The sequence below is a fragment of the Pelobates fuscus genome, chromosome 9 (genome assembly GCF_036172605.1).
Source record: "Pelobates fuscus isolate aPelFus1 chromosome 9, aPelFus1.pri, whole genome shotgun sequence".
NCBI lineage: Eukaryota > Metazoa > Chordata > Amphibia > Anura > Pelobatidae > Pelobates > Pelobates fuscus.
This window is the reverse complement of record NC_086325.1, coordinates 148,005,898-148,032,437: the sequence shown is the minus strand read 5'-3', so window position 1 is coordinate 148,032,437 and position 26,540 is coordinate 148,005,898. Positions and strand designations below refer to the sequence as shown.

The window sequence follows — 26,540 nt, the reverse complement described above, 5'->3', positions numbered from 1 at the left end:
CACACTCTGTCAAATCCACATATAAATATCAAAATCAGACAACCAACACAATCCCAGTCAGCCAAGCCCCACACAGAATCACATTCAACCAACACCTGCACATACACTCAGTAACAACACACAGTCCACTCATATGTATTACTTAGGAGCAGCAAGGAAGGTGATAAGTGCGGCCCTTCTGTGATTCTTGCACTGGTGCCCTGTGATTCCTCGTTATGCCCGTGTTTTGGCTTAAAGGGACACTATAGGCACCCAGACAATTTCAGCTAATTGAAGGAGTCTAGGTGCAGTGTCCCAGGTCCCTTAACCCTTTTTAAGAAACTGCAATAATTACCTATGGTAGACAGCCACTAGAGGTGGAGTTAATCCACAGACAGTCACTAGAGGGACTTCCGGGATGACTTCTGGTCACCAAACTGACACTGGACATCCTCACGCAATGCATGGTGACTTCCAGCGTCACCTGAAAGCCCATAGGAAAGCATTGTATAATGCCTTCCTATGGGTAAAATCCTAATGCGAGTGCGGCCATTGCCACGCATCCGCATTAGGTCTCCCATTCCTGCTGACATAAGCGGGGGAGCCTCAGCACTGTACTGACTGGACTGCAGCATGGGAGAGGGTAGCTATAGTGCCAGGAAAACAACTTTGTCTACCTGGCACTATAGTTTCCCTTTAAGTATTCCTTTTAGAAAAAGAGGAGAGCTTGCAAAGGCAGCAGGCAAATGATCTGTAGCTGCTGCAAGCTTTTTTTTCCATATACCCATAAAGAAAACTTTCAGGAAAAAACAACAAAAACATGCCTTCTACTAACTATTGTTAAAAGAAATACACTTTTCAATGTAGTGTTCCTTTAAATAGTATCTACACACAATATCTATAAATCTAAGTATGAGGAATTCCAACAGCAGTAGCGATTGCACAATGTGTTTATGCTTGTTTATAATTGTATAGAGGAACTGCTGTCATTGAATAATTGTTACTTCCTGTGATATCGTCTGTTCACATTCGGTAAGCGTTCTGAGGATCCTGGCTAAGTTTGGAGAAAAAAAACTGCCCCACCTTATTATTGAATGAGAGCAGGATTTGAACCACATGCACATTCCTCACGTTGTTCGTTTTTCTTTTTCACTCACGACTTCTTGAAACTAAGATGATGTTTCAACCTTTGCAAATTGTAACAGTATTCATCGTCGGTAAGTGCCGTTTACTTTTTACTTTTTTTCTTTTTATGTCTAACTTTTGTTGTGGTTAGAAGCTGCAGTAAACGTAGATATCAGATTTAAAGAGGCGGATTGCCTGGTTTTGCTGTGTGCATTGCGTTTATGGTGGGACTGCGTTGTCTGTGTGAGTATGAGGTTTACTGTCTGTGGGGTTTTGCCACTGCCTATGGGTGCTTGTGTGTGTATGAGGGTGACTGTGGCAGGGTGGTTGTGACTAAGTTAGTGTGACAGATTGACTTTGGCAGTACGACTCTGTTTGAGGGGGTACACTTAGGGAGGGACTTTATGACTATGTGTGAGGCATTAGTGTGGGGGTGACTGTGACATGGTGACTATGTGTGAGTAGTTAGTGTAGGGGTGACTGTGTATGAGGGGTTAGTTTAGGGGTGACTGTAACATGGTGACTGAGTATGTGTGGGGTGACTATGACATGGTCACTGAGTGTGTGTGGGTGGGGTAGTGAAGTGACAACTTGAGTGTGTGTGGGGTAGACTGTATCTGGGGGCTCTTTTTTTCGTAGCTGTCCTCCCCTCACATTGTTGCTAATTTATTTTTATATCAGGCATACCCCACTTTTAAGTACACAATGTGACCAAAGCATGTATGTAAAATGAAAATGTACTTAAAGTGAAGCAATACCTTTTTTTCACTTCCCAATTGCATGTACTGCATTGCAACAGTTATTTACAGGCATAACTGATACTGCAACTGCAGATTTCCAGTAATTTTATTTCCAGTGATTTTATTTCCAGTGATTTTATTTCCAGTGATTTATTTAGGGATTTACGGTGGGCTTTTATTGGGTTAAAACAAACAGTAAAAAAAAAAATAATCTCATTCCAGATTGTACCATTTATCTTTAATGTTTTACTCATCTGACAACCTTAAACTGGGAGGAAAAGTAAAATAAACCTCCCCACTGGGCCATTTTCTGCCAATACACTGCCAATTTGTATTTGTTAGCAGCTTAGTTGCACACTTTGTTTAGAAACACCTCTTCATCACTTTAAGCATTTGTGGTTTAACTTTAGTTTTTTTACTTTTTGTTTTTTTGCAGGGCATTTAGAATAACAGACTCGCATGGGGTACCCCCAAGGCAATCCTCATGCTATTCAAACATTCAGTACAGTGGAGTATATTATTATTATTATTTTATTATTTTTATAGCGCCAACAAATATATAGTGGAACTTGCAAATTTTTGATAAGTAGTGAAATTACGTTGTACAAAGTTGCATGTCAGTTGTTTAGTTATGTGATAAGCTAACCATCTTTACATTGCTTGCTAAATAGTTATATCTGCGTTAATGGTATAAAGCATTGTTGAATACAAGAGTGAGGAGTACAATACTAAGTCGTGTTACTAATGGCTTGTCCAACAACGTAGGTTAAACGTTAGGCATGAGACACTAATTAACATAGGTGCTTCCTAAGGCTGTTAGTAAGTAAGTTTAACGGTATGCTGTACTATAGAACTCAAGATGTAGACATGCTAGTGTTAAATGGTGTTTGTATGATCATTATATCACCCTGGCTGGATTAGAGTTCTTGGGTTGGTTTGCGTTCCAGGGCTTTTTGGCTTGGCAGGCCCGTGCGGCCAGGTACGAATGTCCGCTGGTGCGGGGGTTCGAGCAGCGTCCCTCCAAGAGTGTTGCTGTGTTGCTCGTCAGTGTTTTTTGGGCTGCTTCCCCGGCTGGCCATGGGTACCTCTTCTGGACTTCCCGAGGTGAGTGCCTGTTAGGACAGGTGTTTGGGCACTGTGTGATACGGTTGGCTGCTGGATGACACCGCTGTTGTGGCCGCCGGTGATCAGAAGGTGTGTGTGGTTTGCAAATGTGGTCGGTCTTGCTGAGGGAGTTCCTTGGTCTGTTGTGAGGTCTCTGGCGGTGGAAGGTCGGGGCCAGTTCCGCTGCCCTTGTGGCTCGGGCCAGGCCTCCTCTGCTGCTCGCCCGTGGCGTGGTCCGTGTAGTGGGTTGGTAAGTAGTCACTTGTGGTTTTGCGGTGTCTAGTGTGAGAAGCTTGAGTTCTTCTGGCCCCCTGGGCCCTTGTCCAGAGACCCATTTTGTTGCTCTACTGCCTGCGAGGGCACTCCCTCTCCCCGGCCCCAGCGCACATGGCATCCGCCATCTTGGATGTTGTGTTCGGACCTATGAGCGGGATGGTGGTGCCTTTGGGCCCTGGATGTGTAGCCTCTGGGTGAGGACCGGGATCACCCCTGCCGGTCCATAGGGGGGGGAACAGGGTCAGGACCGCCCCCTGGTCTTTATCTCCGGCTTGGTACCTTTAGGCAGGATAGTGGGGCAGCGGCCATCTGACCCTCTCACCGCCGGCGTAGGACCCAACTTGTTCGTCACAGGCTTCACCTCCTGGGGACTGTAGCTCCGGGAGCCAGCCTCTCCCAGGATCCGGTAACTTCGTGGTTCTGAAGACCCTTGCTGCTGGTCAGTAGTTAGGTTGATTGCCATATTTTTAAGCTTATTTGTGTATATTGCAGGAGCTGAACTTATGTGCGACCGTCCAGCTCGGCGGTGCGGCCCCGCCCCCCATAGTTTAACTTTTAATCCTCAGAATTGTGGCTAATGCAGCTAAGTCATAGTTATAGAAAATGGCAGGGTAAACCCTTTCACTGGATGGCACCGATTGCAGAATATGGACCATGTATGGGCAGAAAACAAATCTATATATATATTCAGCTAGGAGTAGACATTATAAATTTGTCCTAACATGTTTGAGGTTTACAGATCCCAACCAATAAAACAAAACAGAATGAGATGATTAACCTGTGCCATGTCAGAAGGTGTCAAAAGTTCTTGCCCCAATGACACTGAACTGCGCTGCTCCGGGCGAGAATAGAACCTTACATTTCCTGTTCCCTCGCTGACAGTGGCGCGGGAATGTCTGTACTCTCGAGGCACCTTTACGTACACTTGCGGGTTTGTCCGTACTCGCGAGTGTACGTAAAGTGTGGGTATGTAAAGCGGGGTATGCCTGTAATATTATTTATTTGTAATTTTTGTACTTACCTTTTTGCAGCGAGGGGCTCTTATCTTCTTTCCCTGGAGGTGCTACAGTTTTCCTGGTGATCCAGTGGAATCTTCACCTCTGGCAGAGAGCCGACCACTCAGAATTTCCCTTCCAGTCTCTGACTGGGAATGAGCATATGCACAGAGCTGCAGAGGGCAACCTGCAAAGAGCTCAGCATTGTGCATTTTGGGTGTCCGGGACAGTAATATTTAACTATATTTTGTTTCAGTATACATGTATGGCACATTATTTAATGTAAACAAAAATGTTACATTTTCGATATAAAAACGTTAAAAAACATTTGCCAAATAATGAAGTTACATACAAAGAAAACATTGTTGTATAAATAACATTTCTCAATAGGTAAATGGTGTGTGGCAGGTACTCCAAAACAAATTTAACATTTTGGCGTTGGTGATTGAAGGTGGGGTCCCTGTTTACCTGGATCCAGAGTACTACTAGCAAACCAAAAATAAGAAATAATACATTTTTACAAGATTAGTTTCTCAGGCTTTTCAGATGCATCTTCAGCCATCAGTAAAGAGGGAATTGAAAAAGTTTATGAATAAATATTACTACCCATTTTTTCCCCTCCTGTTTCAGGTGCATATGTCCTATGTAACATGGCAGATATCAAGAATATTTATGCAGCGACGGGTGGAGAAACCTGGATTCCATTCTATAAAGGATCTAACCCTGAAAATGGAACTCTAGAATGCAGGTTCCTAAAAAGAGATGATACCAAAGACCGTGTGATTATACTTTGTAAAGTTCCGAGCGCGGGATGTGGTTTATTGTATTCAGAATACCGTGGTCGTCTTGAAGTTCTCTTTTCAAACTTCACAATCCAGTTAAAAAACCTGAGCAAAGAGGATTCTGGGAGGTACTTTTGCTCAGTGAAAAAACCTTATTCCGAGCCCATGACAACAACTTCACATCTGCACGTGTTGGGTAAGTAGAGGCAAATAATTTCAACTTTACCGCTGTTTGGTGCACACGTCCAGCACTGAGCGGGTTAAAATGGCTATATATCCTAAAAATCAAATGATCAATGTCTGTACTCCGAGGCATGCTCTGGTTACTTGGGGCATAAATGTAATGCTGCTCCAATGTAGAATTTTGTTTCTTGTTATTGCCCCACGTCCCCTTCTCTTATTCTTAGGAATATTACACACACTTACATTCATACACACATATACATTATTTTGATTTATTTTATTCTTCATACAATGAAGCCCACCCAGCCTTTTCATCCTTGGCCTGTGGGAGATCTGGAGTGGAGCTGCTGACTGCACACCTCCCTGCAGCTCAGTACTGATGCTAAGGGTAGGGTGATGTCACATCCTGATCCTGGCTAACAACATCAGTGCAGTGTGCAGGAGGGAGCGGTGCAGTTAGTGCACAGGGTGATCTATACTCCCTCACTGCCTTCACCGTCTGTTCTTCTCCAGTTGGAGAATCGGGATAACTCCATAGAAGCAAAGATGTGCAGAACATGACTCATTGGTCTCTCAGCATATTTTTTTTTTTTTTTTTTTTTATTTAAATTCTTTATTTTTGTAGCGCGGGTGGGTACATAGTTTAAACAGACGCCACAACAGCGTATTTCAATATTTACAAAAGTTATATAGTGGTATAAGAATTTGCACATTTTGTATGGTTTTGACGAGCTTAACTAAGCAGTTTCTGTGTCAGAGTAGGATTAAGTAGAGTGAGATAGTATGAAACAACAGATATCAAATATTACATCAGCGTGGTAAGTGTTGCAGTCTCGGCTTAGTACAAGTGTGAGCTGGGTTAAGAGCACCCTAAAAATGACAGGTAATGGTATTGTGGAACAGCACCAGTAGCATTTTTAAACTAGTGCTCATATACTTGTTTGAGATGTGAAGTGTAGGGTTAGGTCTCTAATGAGTATGTCATGCGCTCTCAGGGTCACAAATAGCGGGTTCTTGTGTAGCCTGTGAGTCTTGTGTGGTAAATAGAGGCTAGTTACTAGGGTGTGTACTGTGCCTAGAGATTTGCGTGAGGGGGAGTTCGTGTTGTATGTATTAGGACGCGCAGGCCATAGGTTAGGCCTCCGTTTACATAGGCCCGTTTGTATAGGCTGGTAATAAGGATTCTTCATCCTCGGTGCCCGCGCTATTCTGGCCACCCGGTTGCCCAGGTCAATGCTGGATGTTTGGCTCCATGGCCTAGTGGGGAAGATGTTTGTTAGGTTGAGCCTCGCTTGTACTGGGAATTATTATGCTGCAGTGCTTGGTGTGGTGTATCTTAGAGAGTTGCAATAGGCAAGGAACAAATAACTTTAAACAGCATTGTAAAGTAACATGGGGGATCAGCTCTGTCATGATCAGTCCCATTCAGAGAGCCTCACGGGGCTTCATGCCGCTGTTGCAACATATTTGGTGTGCTGTGCCTGGAGTGGTGTATCTCCGAGAGTGGTTCCGTTGCGGGTCGTCGCGGTGTGAACGAGGTGACCGTGCTCGGGTCCCAGGTGTGCGTGGGCCTGGTGGCAGGTTGCGGTTGTGGCTTTAGCAGACAGTCCTGCGGCAGACCTAAATCTCGTAAGAGTGTGGCTGCGTCTTGTAGGTCATGGATTTGGTGGGTGATCTTGCCTTGTGTCACCTGGAGCAAACGGGGCAAACACCAGCGGTATACTATATTGCGCTGTTGGAGGAGTGAGGTAAGGGGTTTGAGCGACCTCCGCCACGCCATTGTGCTGCCGGATAGGTCATTATAGAATTCTAAGGCCATATTTTCAAAGCTGTAGTTTGCCTTACCCCTGATTGCCTTCAAGGTTGCCGTCTTGTCTGCTCCGTGCCTGAATTGAATAATCAGGTTGCTTGATGCTGTTGCTGGGGCTTTGGGTGGCTTAGGGATATGAAAAAGCCCTTCCAAGGGCGTTGCCTTTGCCTGCTTGGGTGGCAGCAAGTCTCCCATCATTCTCCTTACTAAGTGCGGCAGCTCCTCCTCAGGGACCGCGTCGGGTATCCCCCTGATTTTCAAGTTGTTACGCCGGCGCTGGTCCTCCTGGGCCGCGAAGCGGCGTTCATGGGCCTGGTTTTGCCGCTGTAGGTCCTGCACTGCCTGCTCCAGTACCTGTATCCGAAGGGAGTCCTGGTGACTAGTTGTTTCCAGTGTGACTATTCGGCCTGTCAGGCCCTGCAGACCTCCTCTTATTGTGGCTATGTCGGCTTGTAGGGTGGTCTGTAGGTCTGTAAGGAGCCCCTTCAGGGCAGAGAGTGTGACCGGAGATGAATCCGGTACTGTATGTTTTGGCGGCGGGGTTTTTGCCGGTGTGCTTAGGAAAGTCTCTTCCCCCTCCGAGGCCATGTCGTCCGACAAAAATCGGAACAGCCGCCCGACAGCGCGGCAATCTTGGGCCCACTCGCGCCATGTGCTTGGCGCCACAGGTCGCCAATGTTCATCCCCAGATTGGGACGGTCCGTTTTGGATTTTTTCGTCTTGCGGCCCATGGTGATCGGCTGTGCAGGTACACTGTCCGGGTGCTTGGTATGGTAGGCAGGAGCTCTTAAAATATAGATTTTTTCCCGTTTTTGCTCCGGAGCTGCAGCAGTGTGCGACCTCTCGTTTTGGTAGCTAGGCCCCGCCCCCATATATCCTCAGCATAGTTTTTGTGTCAGCAGTGCTGTATACTATAGGGCAGGGGTAGGTAACCTTCGACCCTCCATATGTTGTGGACTATATCTCCCATCTTGCTATTACAGCCCTAATACTGTTAAAGCATCAGGGAAAATGTAGTCCAAAACATCAAGAGTGCTGAAGGTTGCCTACCCCTGATATAGAGACATATATAAAGCTTCTTCTGCAGGAGAAGACCCGATATGGTGCAGGCGATCCATGTGAGTGGTCAAACCGCACCAAAATGGTTTGACTACCTACTGCAGGGCATGCTGGGCACTTGTCCAGGAGCCCCACAAGCATGGAGGCCCCACAACGTTGCCCATGTGTCGGGGCCGACAGGGGAGATAATTTGCTCATGCAGGAAGAGTGAAGTCAGCCTGCAGCCGGAGGAGCTGCAGGCTATACCTCTATAGTACTCACCACCGGACCACCAGGGCTGGCAGTGTCCCCCCTCCTTCAGAGGAGCTGCAGGCTATGGCTCTATAGTACTAACCACCGGACCACCAGGGCTGGCAGTGTCCCCCCTCCTTCACCAAATGTAAGACGAGGGGTGAGGGAACATGAAGCTTTTTAAAATGTATTTTAAATAAAAATAACAACAAAAATCCACATGCACCCTCCCACTCACATAGTACCTTTTACACATACAGCACCGCTCACAAATACACAGCTACAGTCACACACACTGCACCTCACACACACACTGCACCCCTCAGACACGCACACAGCACACCCATCACACACAGCGCACCCCTTCACACACACACACACACTCAACCCCTCAGATACACACAAGCAACCCCTTACACACACAGCACCCAATTACAAACAGCACCCCTTTACAAACCGCACCCCTTTACAAACCGCACCCCTCGTGCGCACTGCACCCCTCGCGCACACTGCACCCCACGCGCGCGCACACACTGGATTCCACACACGCACTGCACCCCTCACATACACACAGTACCCCTAACACACAGCATGCATGACACACACACTGCACCCCTCACACATTCACACAGCACCACACACACACACTGCATCCCTCACATACAGCACCCCTAATACACACACTGCACCCCTCACACACACACACTGATCTCTCACACACACTGCACCCTTCCCATACACACATCACCCCTCAGACACACACACACCATCTCTCACACATGCACATTGCACCCCTCACTGCTGTCTATCTGTGTGTATTCAGCAGTCTTTGTCTTTATGTGTTTTGAAGTCTGTGTGTATGTATTCAGCAGTGTATGTATTCTGCAGCCTCTGTGTGCATACAGCAGCCTGTGTGTGTGTGTATTCAGCAGTCTGTGTGTTTGCATTGTATGTATGTAGGTATTGCATTTGTTGGAGGTACCAATAAATATAAGCTTGATTTTATCGATAATTTACATTTTTATTCCTGTAAGTGGTTGTGTAGGCAGGGTCCCTGTGCACTGCTTTGCCCGGGGGCCCATAATGCTGTTAAGATGGCACTGACCTACTGTGGACAGTGCCAGCATATTCCTGGCACTCTGGTTGTTCGTTCCTTTTATGTATGATTTATGTTTCATCACCTGATTACTCTCATTTATTTTACATTTACTATTTTCATTCCACCATTCGAAAGTGCATTTCATTCATCGCACGAACTTGATTTCCGACAAGAGTGAAAGCAAAATGTCAAATTTTAAAAAAAGAGTAACCCACTCCATATTCCCAGAAAACTTGTGGTTGTTTCATAAAAAAAAAACCACATTCATTCATCATTAAACTTTACTGCTTTATGAGAAAACCTTACGGTCTTTTTTTTTTAGAGTGTTAAATATCAGTCTAATCTCATTTTACCTATCACGTTTTGAAACGTCTGCACACTTGCAACAAACAGAACTAGGTTTTAATAAATTCATCAGAAAATTATGACCAGTGAAAATTAAATGCCAGTGACATTTCTCAAATAAAAATAAATATCACTTAATGCAATAAACATCTGCTTGTGTATTTCGATTGTTGGAACATGCTTAACCAACTTGTTTTGACCGGATTCAATTACATTGCTGCTGGGTGCATGGAAAACATTTCTTTTATACATGGTATAATCATCATCCATATCATCCCTCCACTGCCATCGTCCATATCATCCCTCCACTGCCATCGTCCATATCATCCCTCCACTGCCATCATCCATATCATCCCCCCACTGCCATCATCCATATCATCCCCCCACTGCCATCATCCATATCATCCCTCCACTGCCATCATCCATATCATCCCCCACTGCCATCATCCATATCATCCCCCCACTGCCATCATCCATATCATCCCTCCACTGCCATCATCCATATCATCCCCCCACTGCCATCATCCATATCATCCCTCCATTGCCATCATCTATATCATCCCTCCACTGCCATCATCCATATCATCCCCCCACTGCCATCATCCATATCATCCCCCCACTGCCATCATCCATATCATCCATCCACTGCCATCATCCATATCATCCCTCCACTGCCATCATCCATATCATCCCCCCACTGCCATCATCCATATCATCCCCCCACTGCCATCATCCATATCATCCCCCCACTGCCATCATCCATATCATCCCCCACTGCCATCATCCATATCATCCCTCCACTGCCATCATCCATATCATCCCTCCACTGCCATCATCCATATCATCCCCCCACTGCCATCATCCATATAATCCCTCCACTGCCATCATCCATATCATCCCCCACTGCCATCATCCATATCATCCCCCCACTGCCATCATCCATATCATCCCCCACTGCCATCATCCATATCATCCCCCCACTGCCATCATCCATATCATCCCCCCACTGCCATCATCCATATCATCCCCCCACTGCCATCATCCATATCATCCCCCCACTGCCATCATCCATATCATCCCCCCACTGCCATCATCCATATCATCCCTCCACTGCCATCATCCATATCATCCCTCCACTGCCATCATCCATATCATCCCTCCACTGCCATCATCCATATCATCCCCCCACTGCCATCATCCATATCATCCCCCCACTGCCATCATCCATATCATCCCCCACTGCCATCATCCATATCATCCCTCCACTGCCATCATCCATATCATCCCTCCACTGCCATCATCCATATCATCCCTCCACTGCCATCATCCATATCATCCCCCACTGCCATCATCCATATCATCCCCCACTGCCATCATCCATATCATCCCCCCACTGCCATCATCCATATCATCCCCCACTGCCATCATCCATATCATCCCCCACTGCCATCATCCATATCATCCCCCACTGCCATCATCCATATCATCCCTCCACTGCCATCATCCATATCATCCCTCCACTGCCATCATCCATATCATCCCCCACTGCCATCATCCATATCATCCCTCCACTGCCATCATCCATATCATCCCCCACTGCCATCATCCATATCATCCCTCCACTGCCATCATCCATATCATCCCCCCACTGCCATCATCCATATCATCCCTCCACTGCCATCATCCATATCATCCCTCCACTGCCATCATCCATATTATCCCTCCACTGCCATCATCCATATCATCCCTCCACTGCCATCATCCATATCATCCCTCCACTGCCATCATCCATATCATCCCCCACTGCCATCATCCATATCATCCCTCCACTGCCATCATCCATATCATCCCTCCACTGCCATCATCCATATCATCCCCCACTGCCATCATCCATATCATCCCCCCACTGCCATCATCCATATCATCCCCCCACTGCCATCATCCATATCATCCCCCACTGCCATCATCCATATCATCCCTCCACTGCCATCATCCATATCATCCCCCACTGCCATCATCCATATCATCCCTCCACTGCCATCATCCATATCATCCCCCACTGCCATCATCCATATCATCCCTCCACTGCCATCATCCATATCATCCCTCCACTGCCATCATCCATATCATCCCCCCACTGCCATCATCCATATCATCCCTCCACTGCCATCATCCATATCATCCCCCACTGCCATCATCCATATCATCCCTCCACTGCCATCATCCATATCATCCCCCACTGCCATCATCCATATCATCCCCCCACTGCCATCATCCATATCATCCCTCCACTGCCATCATCCATATCATCCCCCACTGCCATCATCCATATCATCCCTCCACTGCCATCATCCATATCATCCCTCCACTGCCATCATCCATATCATCCCTCCACTGCCATCATCCATATCATCCCTCCACTGCCATCATCCATATCATCCCTCCACTGCCATCATCCATATCATCCCTCCACTGCCATCATCCATATCATCCCTCCACTGCCATCATCCATATCATCCCCCCACTGCCATCATCCATATCATCCCCCCACTGCCATCATCCATATCATCCCTCCACTGCCATCATCCATATCATCCCTCCACTGCCATCATCCATATCATCCCTCCACTGCCATCATCCATATCATCCCTCCACTGCCATCATCCATATCATCCCCCCACTGCCATCATCCATATCATCCCCCCACTGCCATCATCCATATCATCCCTCCACTGCCATCATCCATATCATCCCTCCACTGCCATCATCCATATCATCCCCCACTGCCATCATCCATATCATCCCTCCACTGCCATCATCCATATCATCCCTCCACTGCCATCATCCATATCATCCCTCCACTGCCATCATCCATATCATCCCTCCACTGCCATCATCCATATCATCCCTCCACTGCCATCATCCATATCATCCCTCCACTGCCATCATCCATATCATCCCTCCACTGCCATCATCCATATCATCCCTCCACTGCCATCATCCATATCATCCCTCCACTGCCATCATCCATATCATCCCTCCACTGCCATCATCCATATCATCCCTCCACTGCCATCATCCATATCATCCCTCCACTGCCATCATCCATATCATCCCTCCACTGCCATCATCCATATCATCCCCCCACTGCCATCATCCATATCATCCCCCCACTGCCATCATCCATATCATCCCCCCACTGCCATCATCCATATCATCCCTCCACTGCCATCATCCATATCATCCCTCCACTGCCATCATCCATATCATCCCTCCACTGCCATCATCCATATCATCCCTCCACTGCCATCATCCATATCATCCCTCCACTGCCATCATCCATATCATCCCTCCACTGCCATCATCCATATCATCCCCCCACTGCCATCATCCATATCATCCCTCCACTGCCATCATCCATATCATCCCTCCACTGCCATCATCCATATCATCCCTCCACTGCCATCATCCATATCATCCCTCCACTGCCATCATCCATATCATCCCTCCACTGCCATCATCCATATCATCCCTCCACTGCCATCATCCATATCATCCCTCCACTGCCATCATCCATATCATCCCTCCACTGCCATCATCCATATCATCCCTCCACTGCCATCATCCATATCATCCCTCCACTGCCATCATCCATATCATCCCTCCACTGCCATCATCCATATCATCCCTCCACTGCCATCATCCATATCATCCCTCCACTGCCATCATCCATATCATCCCTCCACTGCCATCAGTGCTCACAAGAAAATACAGTGCTCACAAGAAAAAGGCTGCAGGGAGCTGTAGCACTCACCTGAACAACCTCATTAAGCTGAAGTTGTTCAGGTGACTATAGTGTCCCTTTACGTTTTTAGGATTTACTTAAAAGAGACTTCGATATTCACACCATTTAAGAATGACGTGTAAACATGACCGTATTGTTGTGGTAGACGAGTAACCTTAACCAATATGGTTTTGTGCTTTCCTTTTTCATTAGATCCTATTTCTGATCTTCACGTGACAGCTTCATTTCAACATTCAAATGCTACGGCCCAATTTCAGTGTTCATTCAATGGAGAATATGAAATCATAACTTGGGTGAAAGATGGAATGCCGATTTCATCAGATTGCAGCCATGAAGACATTAGGTTTCTTAGTATCAACAAAGCGGATAGATCAGACTGTGGATATTATAGCTGCATTGTGCATACACATATTGGATCTTTCGAAAATGGAACAGAATTCAAGATACCTTGTAAGTTTCACAAAGACATTATTTCTGTTTTTATTAATGCAATGCCTATGTGATGACACATGAAAAATGAAATATAGCATGTAGTTATCTTACACGAAAAGTGGGAAATATATTGCTAATCATGCAAGTAAGTTGGCAGGCACATAAGGAATCATATATGTAAGGTCTTGATAAAGTTCGAGAGAGTCTAGGCGCCAAGGCTAGTAGTTAAAGGGTTACTCCAAGTACCATGACCTATTCAGTGATTTGCCAGAATTCTGCCACTCCGGTGCTGGTGCAACTCAACCTCTGCCAGCATCATTAAGACGTCACTAACCAGAGTTGCAATGGTTGATTGAGTGTGGTCACCCAATGAATGGCAATGGGATTTGGCTTTACCAGGCTGTCAAGGACCTCAGTGCCCTGCGGAAATCCAGGTAAGAGAGCAATCCATTATCGGGGAACAGCCCCAGAGTATTCTTCACATCATAACCCCTACAGCAGGCTATAGTGGTTATGATGCTTGTCCGTTTTTTTTTAGGAGTTGCTTGATTCCTTGTGCTGCTGCCTGTACATCTCCATATTAGCATGCTTTTATAAAAGCACAGTAGGTATAGGCTGAATCGGGTTTGATGTGGGACCCCCTAGAGGTAAATGGGAATATTACACTAATTCAATTGTTCAAACGTAATGCAACTCTGTCACCTTGTAGGTGACATATTTTGCCAAGACCTCTGATGATGATGTTGCCATTTAGTGTGTGGTGACCCACCCGGGGGTGCAGCAGAGATTACTTATACTTATCTCACGTTGGCCCATGCGAGTGCCTGAATCTTCAGCTCCTTGTGCTTCATCCGACAGGAGCCCACATCAAAGTTTTACTCCCGAGGGACTCTCCATAGATATTATCTCGTTATGACCCGAGACTATGCCTGATTCCAACAGCTACCGTTAGCAAAGTAGCCCCTGTTTTGTCTCATGATATCTTTTGACTGCACTGTCATTTCAATGAAATTACAGTCTTCATGAACATCTCATAATCTCATAAACATTTTATCGTTATGATATATCAAAAAATATCATAGAATATGTTAGGCTTTCAAAAAAAATCATATAGGAAAAGTTGTTTCTGGATAGTGTAAAACCAAAAGAAAACAATTTGTAAAGGCATATCCTACAAATAAATAATTTTCTGACATTTAATCAAACTGATTTTGACCTTTCTGCATGTCAGGACACCAGGTATCCTATATCATCTTGCATATCACATGCCCTGAGCCACAGTTTATTAATATCAGACATGCTGATATTTAATCTGCAAACAGAGGTGCTCCTGCCCCGGAGAATCAACAGTTTGGGTGGGGAGAAAATCTGGGCATTTGCAAAGCAAATGGGACATTTTTTGAATGGTAGATTGGCTAGATTGTACATTTTCTGGAAGAGCTGGGTGTCTCTCCTAAACCAGCCGGCTTTTAGTTAACACATATTCTCGTGCTTTTAGTGAAGCTATTTCAGAACATTCGTGCAATTAAAGGGACACTATAGTCACCAGAACAACTACAGCTTATTGAATTTGTTCTGGTGAGTAGAATCATTACCTTCTGGCTTTTTGCTGTAAACACGATCTTTTCAGAGAAAATGCAGTGTTTACATTACAGCCTAGTGATAACTTCACTGGCCACTCCTCAGATGTCTGTTGGAGATCCTTCATGGCTGCCTAAAATTCATCCAAACATTCAGTATCTCCTCCCCCTGCATGCAGACACTGAACTTACCTCATAGAGATTCATTGATTCAATTAATCTCTATGAGGAGATGCTGATTGGCCAGGGCTGTGTTTGAATTGTGCTGGCTCTGCCCCTGATCTGCCTCTTTGTCAGTCTCAGCCAATCCTATGGGGAAGCATTGTGATTGGATCAGGCTACCACGTCTGATGATGTCAGCAGACAGTGGGCAGGTCTAAAGGAAACAGGGACAAAGTAAACAGCTGCAGTCTTGAATACAAGTAGGATTTTACTATATTTATGAGGGGACCAGGGGGGCTAGATGGTGGTTTTAACCCTATAGGAATAGGAATACATGTTTATGTTCCTGACCCTATCGTGCTCCTTTAAGGTAATTGAGGTAATTAGGGCATTCCTGAAACAGACCACCCTCCAATTCATGGGGGTAATTAGAGCATTCCTAAAAGAGGTGCACAGATCCTCCCTCCACCTGCTACAACTCCCATCACTCACAGCCAATGCCACTCCTGTCTGCATATATCTGGTAGAAAGTGATGATAATGTTTTGTTTTAAAAGACTATAGACTGTGCTGCTCATTGTTTTTATTGTAATTTCTTAGAATTTACCAATGGCCCTTTTCCTGCTTACCTTTTGTGCAGGAGGGGTCTATAACCTTGATTCACTGGGTTTCCTGGTGGTCTGGTGAGTTATGATTCTGGTCTGCACCTCTAACTGGGTGCCAATCTATCTGTATGCTCCCTGCAGATCTCTGACCTGGAGGGAGTATCTGCTGCGCTCCGCACCCAGACGGAGGATGTGGAATAAGAATTAAGCTTTCATTTGGCAGCAATAAAGAGTGCTTGGAAGTACTCGGTGAGCACTAGGAAGCGTCGATTGGCAGAGGCACCCAGTTGGGGTGCCAGGCAGTCCGCCACAATGTGTCGGTGCAAAAGGAAAAATGCAGATTGCGGTTGAACACATACAGCAAAAAAATCAAGAATTGCTTGTGTCCTTAAGTGTATGTCCAGCTTCTGAAGCTGCCTTCTTAAGGGGTTAAAGGTGCATTATTGAATTAAATGGCATCTATGGTGATTCATTAATCTTTACAGAGTCCTGTCCAATTATTTTATCAATACACTTGACAGCTGCCCCTACATGTGAAATTATAATTAATAGATAGACTTAAAGAAAATGTTGTCCCGGGGTTAGATCACAAGTACACTCATCTAGACAAACCACAATTTGAAAAAAAATGACCTTGAGGACCCTGACAGGATACCATGTATATCATTATGTTATTATTAAATCACATCTTGGCCCTTTTTATTATTTTTTTTCTTTTCAGTTACTTTTTCATATATTGATTTTGTACACGGATAATATATCTTGTTTCTTTTATATAAATGCACTTGATGAATTTGTAACAGACTGTTTCTGTATCTATCCGTACAGTAATACCCCTGAACTTTGATTATATGTGTATATATATATATATATATATCAAATGGAATTTCTAAAATTAATTTTTGCCACTAAAACTAAAGTTTATTTTTTTAAGATCGTAGGTGTGCAGTTGATTCTTGTGGGTTATTCCACTAAATATGGCCCCAGCTGACAGAGGGGAACCCCTGCGTATCTATTGATACCTCAGACACCCTAGTGTGAGCAAGGATTTAACCCTGCTCTCACCAAAACTGCAAGACATTCCATGCCTTCGTAATGGCGTTAAAGCCTACTCTGCGGAGGACAGTATCCAACAGCCTAACATCGGGAAGGGATTAAAAAAACATGCACTGTTTATAGAATGGTTTCCAGATTATTTATGGTTTCACATAATCACTGTTTGGAAATATGTCTTTGAGGTTCTGGGATATTGGCCAAAGTACACAAGATTTCTTAAAGCAATTTTTGAGAGGAAATTTTATTGCTTAATACATACATGATCTAATCAAGATTCTCACTGTAAAATTGAAGACAACAGTAAGTCCATTTAGTTTTAAAATTTCCCAGATATCTTATTTATCTAGAAAAAAAAAAATGAAATTTGTTGAATTTTTGTTAAATCATAACAATTTTGTTTGTGCTAATTTGTACTGCATAGAAAGACGCGGCTGTACTATGGCGATGCGCTTTCATTATTCAAACTGCAATATATAACTTTCTCCTACTTCGGAGAAAGTAAGACTTCTGAACATTCCATCATCCATTGCTGTGGCCATTTTATAGATTGTCTGCCTTTAGCCGGTTTGGGTACAATGTATAAAGTTGATCATGTCAATAATACTATTCTAAATGTATTTATTTCTAAAATAATTTACCAGGATGGATACATTGAGATTTCTCTTGTTTTCAAGTATGTCCTGGGTCCACAAAACATTGCATCGTTACAATAAGATACAATATCACAAAAATACAATATACAAACTATATATATATATATATATATATATATATATATATACATACACACACACACACATATCTAAATTTAATACATAACAAGTAATAAATATATTCAACCATGACAGGTGCATTCTGTGCTGAGGTATATTGCCATAGATCTCTTAAAAGATTTTAGATTGAAGGAAGATTTGATGGTGTCCCTGAGGTTATTCCATAATTGCGGTGCTCTGTAGGAAAATGAGGATCCTGAATTAAATATCCTCAATCAAGCTTTTGATCAGCAGATATAAATTCTATTGATACTAACTTAATTGTGGATTCTAATTTCAATTGAGAACATAGTATGGAGCAGCGGTTCCCAAACTGTATTTCCCCGGTGCTATGATCATATGATCATAGCACCGGGAACCATGCCTTACTCTCCCCTGCCGGCTGTGCAGGACCGGAGGGGGGATCAGAGATCTCCCTCTCCGCCTGTCAGGATTACAGAATGATCCAGCACATAGAATTGTGTAACACAGAGGACTGATAGGTAACGTATACCGGACCTTAGAATGGCCGGACTAACGTACCAAAGAATAGTCAGGAATAGCCGAGGTCAAGGGAAACAGAAAGAGACACAACGATAAGGAAAAGCCAGGAGTCAGGGATGCCAGAAAACAGGGAAGTCAAAAACAATGCCAAAGTCATATAACCAGAATTACCAGAATCAATAACGCGCTCTCGGACAACCACAAGGGAAACCACGACAGGGCACTGAGCAGGATGAGAACTGGGCCTAAATACCCCTCCTCTAGATCCGATAGGCTGTAACCGGCCTTTGACCCCAAAAGCAGTTACCAGGTTCCCATTTGCATAATTGCTGCTCAGCATTAACCCTTCTGTGGATTTGGTTGCTGCTCGGCACAACTTTTCCTGTGTGGACAGTAAATGTCATTAACCACATTTTTATAAGCGGATGAATACGTGACACCGCCCCGCTAGCACTTTGCTGACAGCCAGCAGGGAGGGAGGGAGGGCCTGAGGGAGCTCTAACCTGCAACTCCACTGGGTTCTCCTCTCACAAGCTCGGAGCTTTGCCAACTCTCCGAATCTTGCGAGAGTCAACTCTAGCAGCTACTGAGGCTGCTAGAGTTCACTCTCACCACCAGGGCTTCCCCACCCGACCACCCAGGAATTGCCTTGTATTGACCCCCCTCCCAGGCAAAGGTAAGCAGGGAGGGGGGATATCAAATTATTAAAAAAAAATTAAATACAAAAAATAAATTATATTGATTGATCTACCCTCCAACCCCACAGACCCACAATAATTATCCCGCATACACACACTGCCCCCCATGCACACACACACACACACTGCCCCCATACACACACACTGCCCCCACACACACTGCCTCCCTCCAACACACTGTACCCCTCAATACGCACACGCGGTACCCCTTAATACACACACACTGCTCCCACACACACACTATACCCATCACGCACACACTTAACCCCACACACATTGAATCCCTCACAAACACACATACGCACTACAAACTGCACCCCTCACACACACACTTAACCCCACACACATTGCACCCCTCACACCACACACATACATGCATCCCTCACACACACACACACCATAGCCCCTATCACCTACTACAAATATTTTAATCTTTATAGTCCTGGCCATTGCACAACTGCTGGCAGACTTCTCCCTGTTCAGAAAGAAGCTTCACTAGTCAGGAACCTCTTTTTTTCTGGTCTGTGGGGTCTGATCTTAGTCGATAAACCCCTGTCCAGAGGTTTATGGGATATGTAGTTTACCTTTTGTGACGGATCGCCCTGTGACTATGGGCCCTGTGGTAAAGAAATACTGTTTGTGAAGCAGTTCGAAGTGGCAATTCAAACTCCCGAAGCCATTCGAAGTTCCATTCGACCACGTGGCGGTGGCCATCTTAAGCCGCGAGTACAATTAGCGGTGTTTGGTGGTCGAGTTCATGGAACTTAAATCAGACACTTGACGGTGCGAACACTGCTAAACTTTACCTTCCATGGATGTTCGGCTATTCAAATGGGAGTCGAACGGTGTTCGGTAAAAAGAATCTCATGAACAAGAGACATACACTGACTTTATCCACGAACGGCTATGTTCGGTATTTCGAACTGTACTTCGAATCCCTGAAGTAGACCGACTGCACGGCCTGATTCTCTGGAACTGTTTTGGGCATGGGACCATGCGTGTGGTCGGTCGAAATATGACTTCGATAGAATTCTTGAACCCCTGAACTGATCTGGGTTAATTTTGGATATGTTGGTCACCCAAATCAGGGCAATTAGGGGATGTAACAATTGTAGGGATATCATGTGTTTTTGGGATACTTTTGGGGTTTTGTAAAATATTTATTTTCTGCCTAAAGATAATTGAATTGATACTGTATCTGACTCAATTATCTCCCAGGCAGAGGGGAGGGATTGTATGTTTGTTATGGGAGTTTCGTACATTTAATCACTATTCTTATAGTGTCTTTGTATTGCAGTCTCCAACAAGGACCATGTGGGCATACCCCTTGCATGGGGATTGTTCTTTACATTATAAGATTTGCAAACCATTCTGTGTGCAGTGATCAGTCTAGCCTCTGACCTCCATAGTGCAAGCTGGGTGCAAAATAATTCTGAGAAGGGGGAAAACAGGAAATAAAAAAATACAAAAAAACTGTTAATTGCTGCAGATTTTTTTTACAATTATTATTATTATTATTATTATTATTATTTCTTTTTACAAATTGCAACAGTTCTAATCCATTCACCATACGGAAATTGTGGTAGATTATTTTCTATACAACCTCTGCAATACGGAAAAAGGCAAAAAGAGCAGCCCACATGTCCACGATGGTTTCAAACAAGCTTGTTCTTTAGCCTCCATCTTAGGGAGAAGTGATAGCACAATATCCTTCTCTATAGCAGACAGTCCTTTCAATGGCAAAGACAGTCCATAAGATGATGGACAAACTCCAAACTTACAAGTTTACAAGCTGCCTTAGATTATTTTACGACAGATACAGAGCCGGTGCAAGGATTTTTGCTGCCCTAGGCAAAGATCCATTTTGCCGCCCCTCATGTCACTCACTCACTGGCAGACACACACTCACTTACTGACAGACAAAAACACACACAAAGACAATTACTGACAGACATACTCACTTACTGACACACACAAACACACACACACACACTCACTGACAGATATATACTCACTCACTGACACACACACACATAGACACTCCCTGACAGACAGACACCCACACACACACACACAGACACTCACTAGCATATATACATACATACACTCAGGGGAGGGCTGGCACAATAGGCCTGGGGGGGCAAAACCAGTCAAGTGGCCCATTGCACCACCAAATCAGTTCACCATCCATGCCCAGCTTTTCCTGGTTTTATAACGGATATTGATGTTATGCTAATCAGTAGCTCTTTGCCATACCCGCTCCTTCATGGCTCTGACTTTCAATGTGTCAGAGCGCAGGCTTAAAATCTCTGAGCCTGTGCTCCGACTCACTAACTGAGCGCCGGAACCACGAGGGAGAGGATATGATCTGACTGCACCTACTGCTGGACCACCAGCGAATCGTTTAAATTGAATATGCTGGTGTCCCCAACTTGTGAGCTGTGCTGTCCGCCGGGTGCCTCTGTTGTCATGGCACCCTGCGTGATTGCACAGCTTGCACACCCCAATGGCTGGCCCTGCTGACACACACTGATGTTACTACTTAGAAATCCCTCAATATTAATACAGACATCAGAGTAAACACCAATAAACTGTGGAAACAGAGCGGATCCCCCCCAAATTTATAAAGATTTGCTTAGTGGATTTGTTGTAAGATTAAATCATGCCTCCTCCTCTCTCCCTCCCATGCGCTGCTCTGTAGGCTGGGAGGAAGTGAAGAGTAATCACATTCTCCCAGCACAGCGCCGCCTGTGGCTGCATGGGGAACAGCTGGTTAATGTAATGCTTGCAGGATGGCCAGCTGCCGCAGAACCTCTTTGTTCCCGTCTCTGCAAAGGGCTCCAGGCACTGCTTACTGTGAGTGTGAGCCACTGTAAATTAGGGGCAGAGGGCACTTGCACTGTGGTAAAGACGGATCTGGGCACGAGGAGAGTGCTGTGCAATCAGTGCACTCCCCTCCTGTGGGTCACCAGTAGACTGGTGCACCTGCCCAGGATCAGAGCCGGTGCAAGGATTTTTGCAGCCCTAGGCAAAATACAAATTTGCCGCCCCCCCATGTGACATCACAATGCCCCACCTATATGATCTGCCATATGAACTAATGCCAATGCTGCACACAGTGTGTGTTTACATTAAAAAAGCCTGCAAGGACCGGCTATAGACACCAGAACCACTTCATTAAGCTGAAGTGGTTCTGGGGACTATAGTGTCCCTTTAATGTGAGGTAAATTATAGATTAGTGTCACTCATAATATACTAGATTGCCTACTTACAACCAGATGAGGATGATGATGGGCCGCAGTTTGGCTCCACTGGTCTGGTGTAGAACAGGATCTCTGGAGGCTGCTTTTAACTGTGGTCACAAAATTCAAAGTTCGAGTAGAATGGGAAGCAGCTCCATTTATTTGGGGCCCCTTACACAGCTCAAGGTCTGGGCCCTAGGGCCTGACGGTGAGTATGCCCATAAGGCCCACCTAAAAGTCCACCTACATGTTCCACCCATGAGTTCGCTCACAGGGAGTGGAGTGCGTAGGGGATGTTATGTGTTATTGTAGAGGATCTAATGTGTGTGCTTATGGTATGTAGTGTATAGGGATACCAGTTTGTGTAGATGATGCAGTGTATTTGTTTGTAGTGGAAGCAGTGTGTGTTTGTGTATAAGGAATGTATTGTGTGAATCTGTGTTTGTATGCATAAGGGATGTAAGGTGTGTGTCTGTAAGTGTGTGCATTGAGTGTGTGTAAGAAATGCATTGTGTTTCTGTGTATATGTAAGAGAAGCAGTTTGTGTGTTTGCATGTGTGTGTAAGGGTTTGCATTGTGTGTTTCTGTGTATGTGTGCAAATGATGCATTGTATTTGTGTGTAATGGATGCATTGTGTGTTTCTCTGTGTGTAAGGGAAGCATGTTGTGTTTCTGTGTGTGTAGGGATGCATTGTGTGTTTCTGTATATGTATATGGATGCATTGTGTGTGTGTGCACGCATAGTGTGAAAGAGCTCCCTGTCCTGCCCCCTGTCCTATAGAGCTCTCCCCTGCCCCTTAGTGGTCTCTCCTCTCCCCCCCCCCCAGCAGTCACTTCTCACACCCACCCACCCTCCCTGTGCTCTTCTCATCCCCCCCCCCAAACCACCGGTGTCCTTCCCCCCCCCTCCATGTGTTCTCCTCACTCCCCCCCCCCGTTCTCCTCACTCCCCCATGTGTTCTCACTCCTCCCAGTGTTCTACTCACTCCCCCCACCCTCCCTGTGTTCTTCTCACTCCCCCACCCTCCCTGTGTTCTTCTCACTCCCCCACCCTCCCTGTGTTCTTCTCACCTCCCCCTCCCTGTGTTCTCCTCATCTCCCCTTCTCCCCCCTCCTCCCTGTGTTCTTCTTACTCTCCCCCCTCCTCTCTGTGTTCTTCTTACCCTCTGTGTTCTTCTTAATCCCCCTCCCTGTTCTTCTTAATCCCCCCAACCCCATTGTTCTTCTTAATCTCCCCACTCCCCCTGTTCTTCTTAATCTCCCCATCCCCCCTGTTCTTCTTAATCCCCCCACCCTCCATGTTCTTCTTAATCCCCCCACCCTCCCTGTTCTTCTTAATCCCCCCATCCCTCCCCCATTCTTGTTAATCCCCCCTCTCTCCCCTTCTTCTTAATCCCCCACCCCTCCCCTTCTTCTTAATTCCCCCACCCCTCCTTTTTCTTAATCCCCCCACCCCTCCCCTTCTTCTTAATTCCCCACCCCTTCCCCATTCTTCTTAAACCCCCCACCCCTCCCCCTTCTTCTTAATCCCCCCCTTCTTCTTCATCCCCCCTTCTTCTTAATCCCCCCGTTCTTCTTACTCCCCCCCCCCTCACCTCCCCTCTCCTGTAGCGTGGCCGAGCTCCTCTCCGGTCCGCGGTGCCCGGCCGGAGTGATAGGAAGGTGCACACTCAGTGTGCACCTTCCTTTCACTCCGGCCGGGCACCGCGGACCAGAGAGGAGCTCGGCCACGCTACAGGGGAGGGGAGAATCTGTGCTGCAGCCGCCTGAGGCTCTTAACAGAGCGCTCAGGCGGCTGCAGCATTAGGACCGGCCCACCGTGGCCGGTCTTAAAATGATTTGGGGCGGCCTGGGGGGCAATTGCCTCCCTGCCCCCGGCTCAGCCCGCCCCTGCAAACACTCACTCACTGACAGACACACACACACAGGCAGACACTCACTGACAGACAGACAGACACACACACAGGCAGACACTCACTCACTAACAGACAGACAGACAGACACACACACACACACACACACACACACTCACTCACTCACTCACTGACAGTCAAACACTCACCTCCCTGGGGTCCAGTGTGGGACAGCTCCCCACTCCTCCCGCCTGCTGTTTAGTATACAGGGGCCAGAATGAAGTCATATGTCGACTCCTGGCATCACAGAGGTCGCGCAAGGGAGAAGTGAGAGGCTGCAAAAACAGCTCTATCCCCTCTCCTCCGGTCACCAGCATTTAGTGGCAGAGCAGGCACCTGTCATCAAGGTAAGCAGGTGCCTGCTCTGCCTTACCTAGCTCTGCATCAGGGAGCCCTGAGATGGCCACCTCTTGGCCCCCCTGTGACGGCTCCTCTCGGCGCCCCCACCTTCGGGTGCCTTGAGGATCGGCCCTGCACTGGGGGTGGCTCAAGAGCCGCTCGCCCAGCGCTGCAGCCCCAGGCAGGGGGAGCCCACCAGGAAACATCCCGGTGGGCGCACCCAGCAGGCCGACGCCCTAGGCGAATGCCTAGTTTGCTTAATGGTGGCACCAGCACTGGACAAATACACTCACATCGTGTTGAGGAAGGTATTGGGGAAGTTGTATTGGCACACAACATTCTTGACAAATGCCCACAAAAGAATTGACAAATCTTCCACAGCACTCACAAATAGGATGAGACTCTGAGGACTAGCCAGAGGGAATTACAAAGTGTTTATGCAGAATTTAAGGAGAATTGCAGGGATGCGTTTATATTAAACATAAACGCATACTGTGATGTTACATACTTCGTTTTCTGATATGGCTTTTTAGCCTGCACGAGTCACTACGACATGCCAAAGCCATTTCCTTTCTTTTTATAAAGGTGTCCGCAAAAAGGGGCTAAAATTTGTGCAATTTCTAATATTCCATGCTACCCCTAAGGTGGAAAATTCCTCTGTATATATAGTTCATTATCGTCTTATAATTCTGTATTTGAGACATAAACCCTTTTTATGTGCAATCATGGCATTCTCTGTGACTTTGATGGTACTCCCCCTTTTGCTCGTTTCTTGTTTGTATAGAGAGCAGTTGCAGATCAGGGCTTTTTTGGACACCATTATTCCGTGCTTCCTTGAAAGGTTTTTTTATGTTTTTTTGTTTTTTGTTTTCTTTTGGCTTATGGAATCTCTGACTTCACTTTGTCTGGTTGACAAATTCTTCTCCCTATCTAGTGTTTTCCCGGAATTATTTATAGGAACATGTTCTTAAAATTGCATTCTCCTGACATGGGAGGATGAATGCCAAAAAAAAAAAAAGACGCCTAGCCTTAGAAAGTCCATTGGAAGCTATAGCTGATAATCATTTTCTATCAGGAAACACGTTTTGCACAGTAATGGGTTCCAACTTCCTGAATTATTTTCCCAAAACCTTTCATCTGTATCTCTGTTTTGATTAACAACTGTCTTGCTTTCTAATTTCACAAAAAAACAAATAGATGGCATAAGTTGCTATTTAACCCATTAAGGACCAAACTTCTGGAATAAAAGGGAATCATGACATGTCACACATGTCATGTGTCCTTAAGGGGTTAAAGGGGCAGTCTAATCACCAAAGTCACTTCATGTTAAAGGGACATTATTGTCACCAGAACAAAAACGGCGTAATGTAGTTGTGCTGGGGTGTATAGCATGCCCCTACAGGCTTTTTAACCCATTAAGGACTGAGCCAATTGTACAAATTGTGATTAAAAAAAAAAGTTAAACAAAACCTTGAATTTGCGCTATGTATCTGTTCAGGCATAATTTACCTCTTTTATATTATGTGCACCCACACTTATATATCATTTTGTTCAGGAGAAACAGGGCTTTTCACATCAAATATTTGTATTTTAAACATATTTTAATATGAAAAAAGATTTTTAAAAAAATTAAGAAATATTATTTTTTTTAGTTTTGCTTGGTATTTTTTTTTTTTTTTTTTAATTCTTTATTTTTGTTGTGCATGAAGGAACAGTCACATATCA

At 45.4% G+C, this 26,540-nt stretch overlaps 1 protein-coding gene across 1 annotated transcript in view; it reads left to right on the top strand.

Moving 5' to 3' along the window:
- Positions 1-1,003: 1,003 nt before the first annotated feature.
- The window catches only part of LOC134573695 (neural cell adhesion molecule L1.1-like), a 42,668-nt gene continuing 17,131 nt past the window's right edge, over positions 1,004-26,540 (top strand). The window contains exons 1-3 of the mRNA XM_063433478.1: positions 1,004-1,196; positions 4,850-5,197; positions 13,726-13,983. Of these exons, the coding sequence (XP_063289548.1) occupies positions 1,154-1,196; positions 4,850-5,197; positions 13,726-13,983 (649 nt within the window). The 5' untranslated portion in view covers positions 1,004-1,153. The remainder of the gene's footprint in view (positions 1,197-4,849; positions 5,198-13,725; positions 13,984-26,540) is intronic.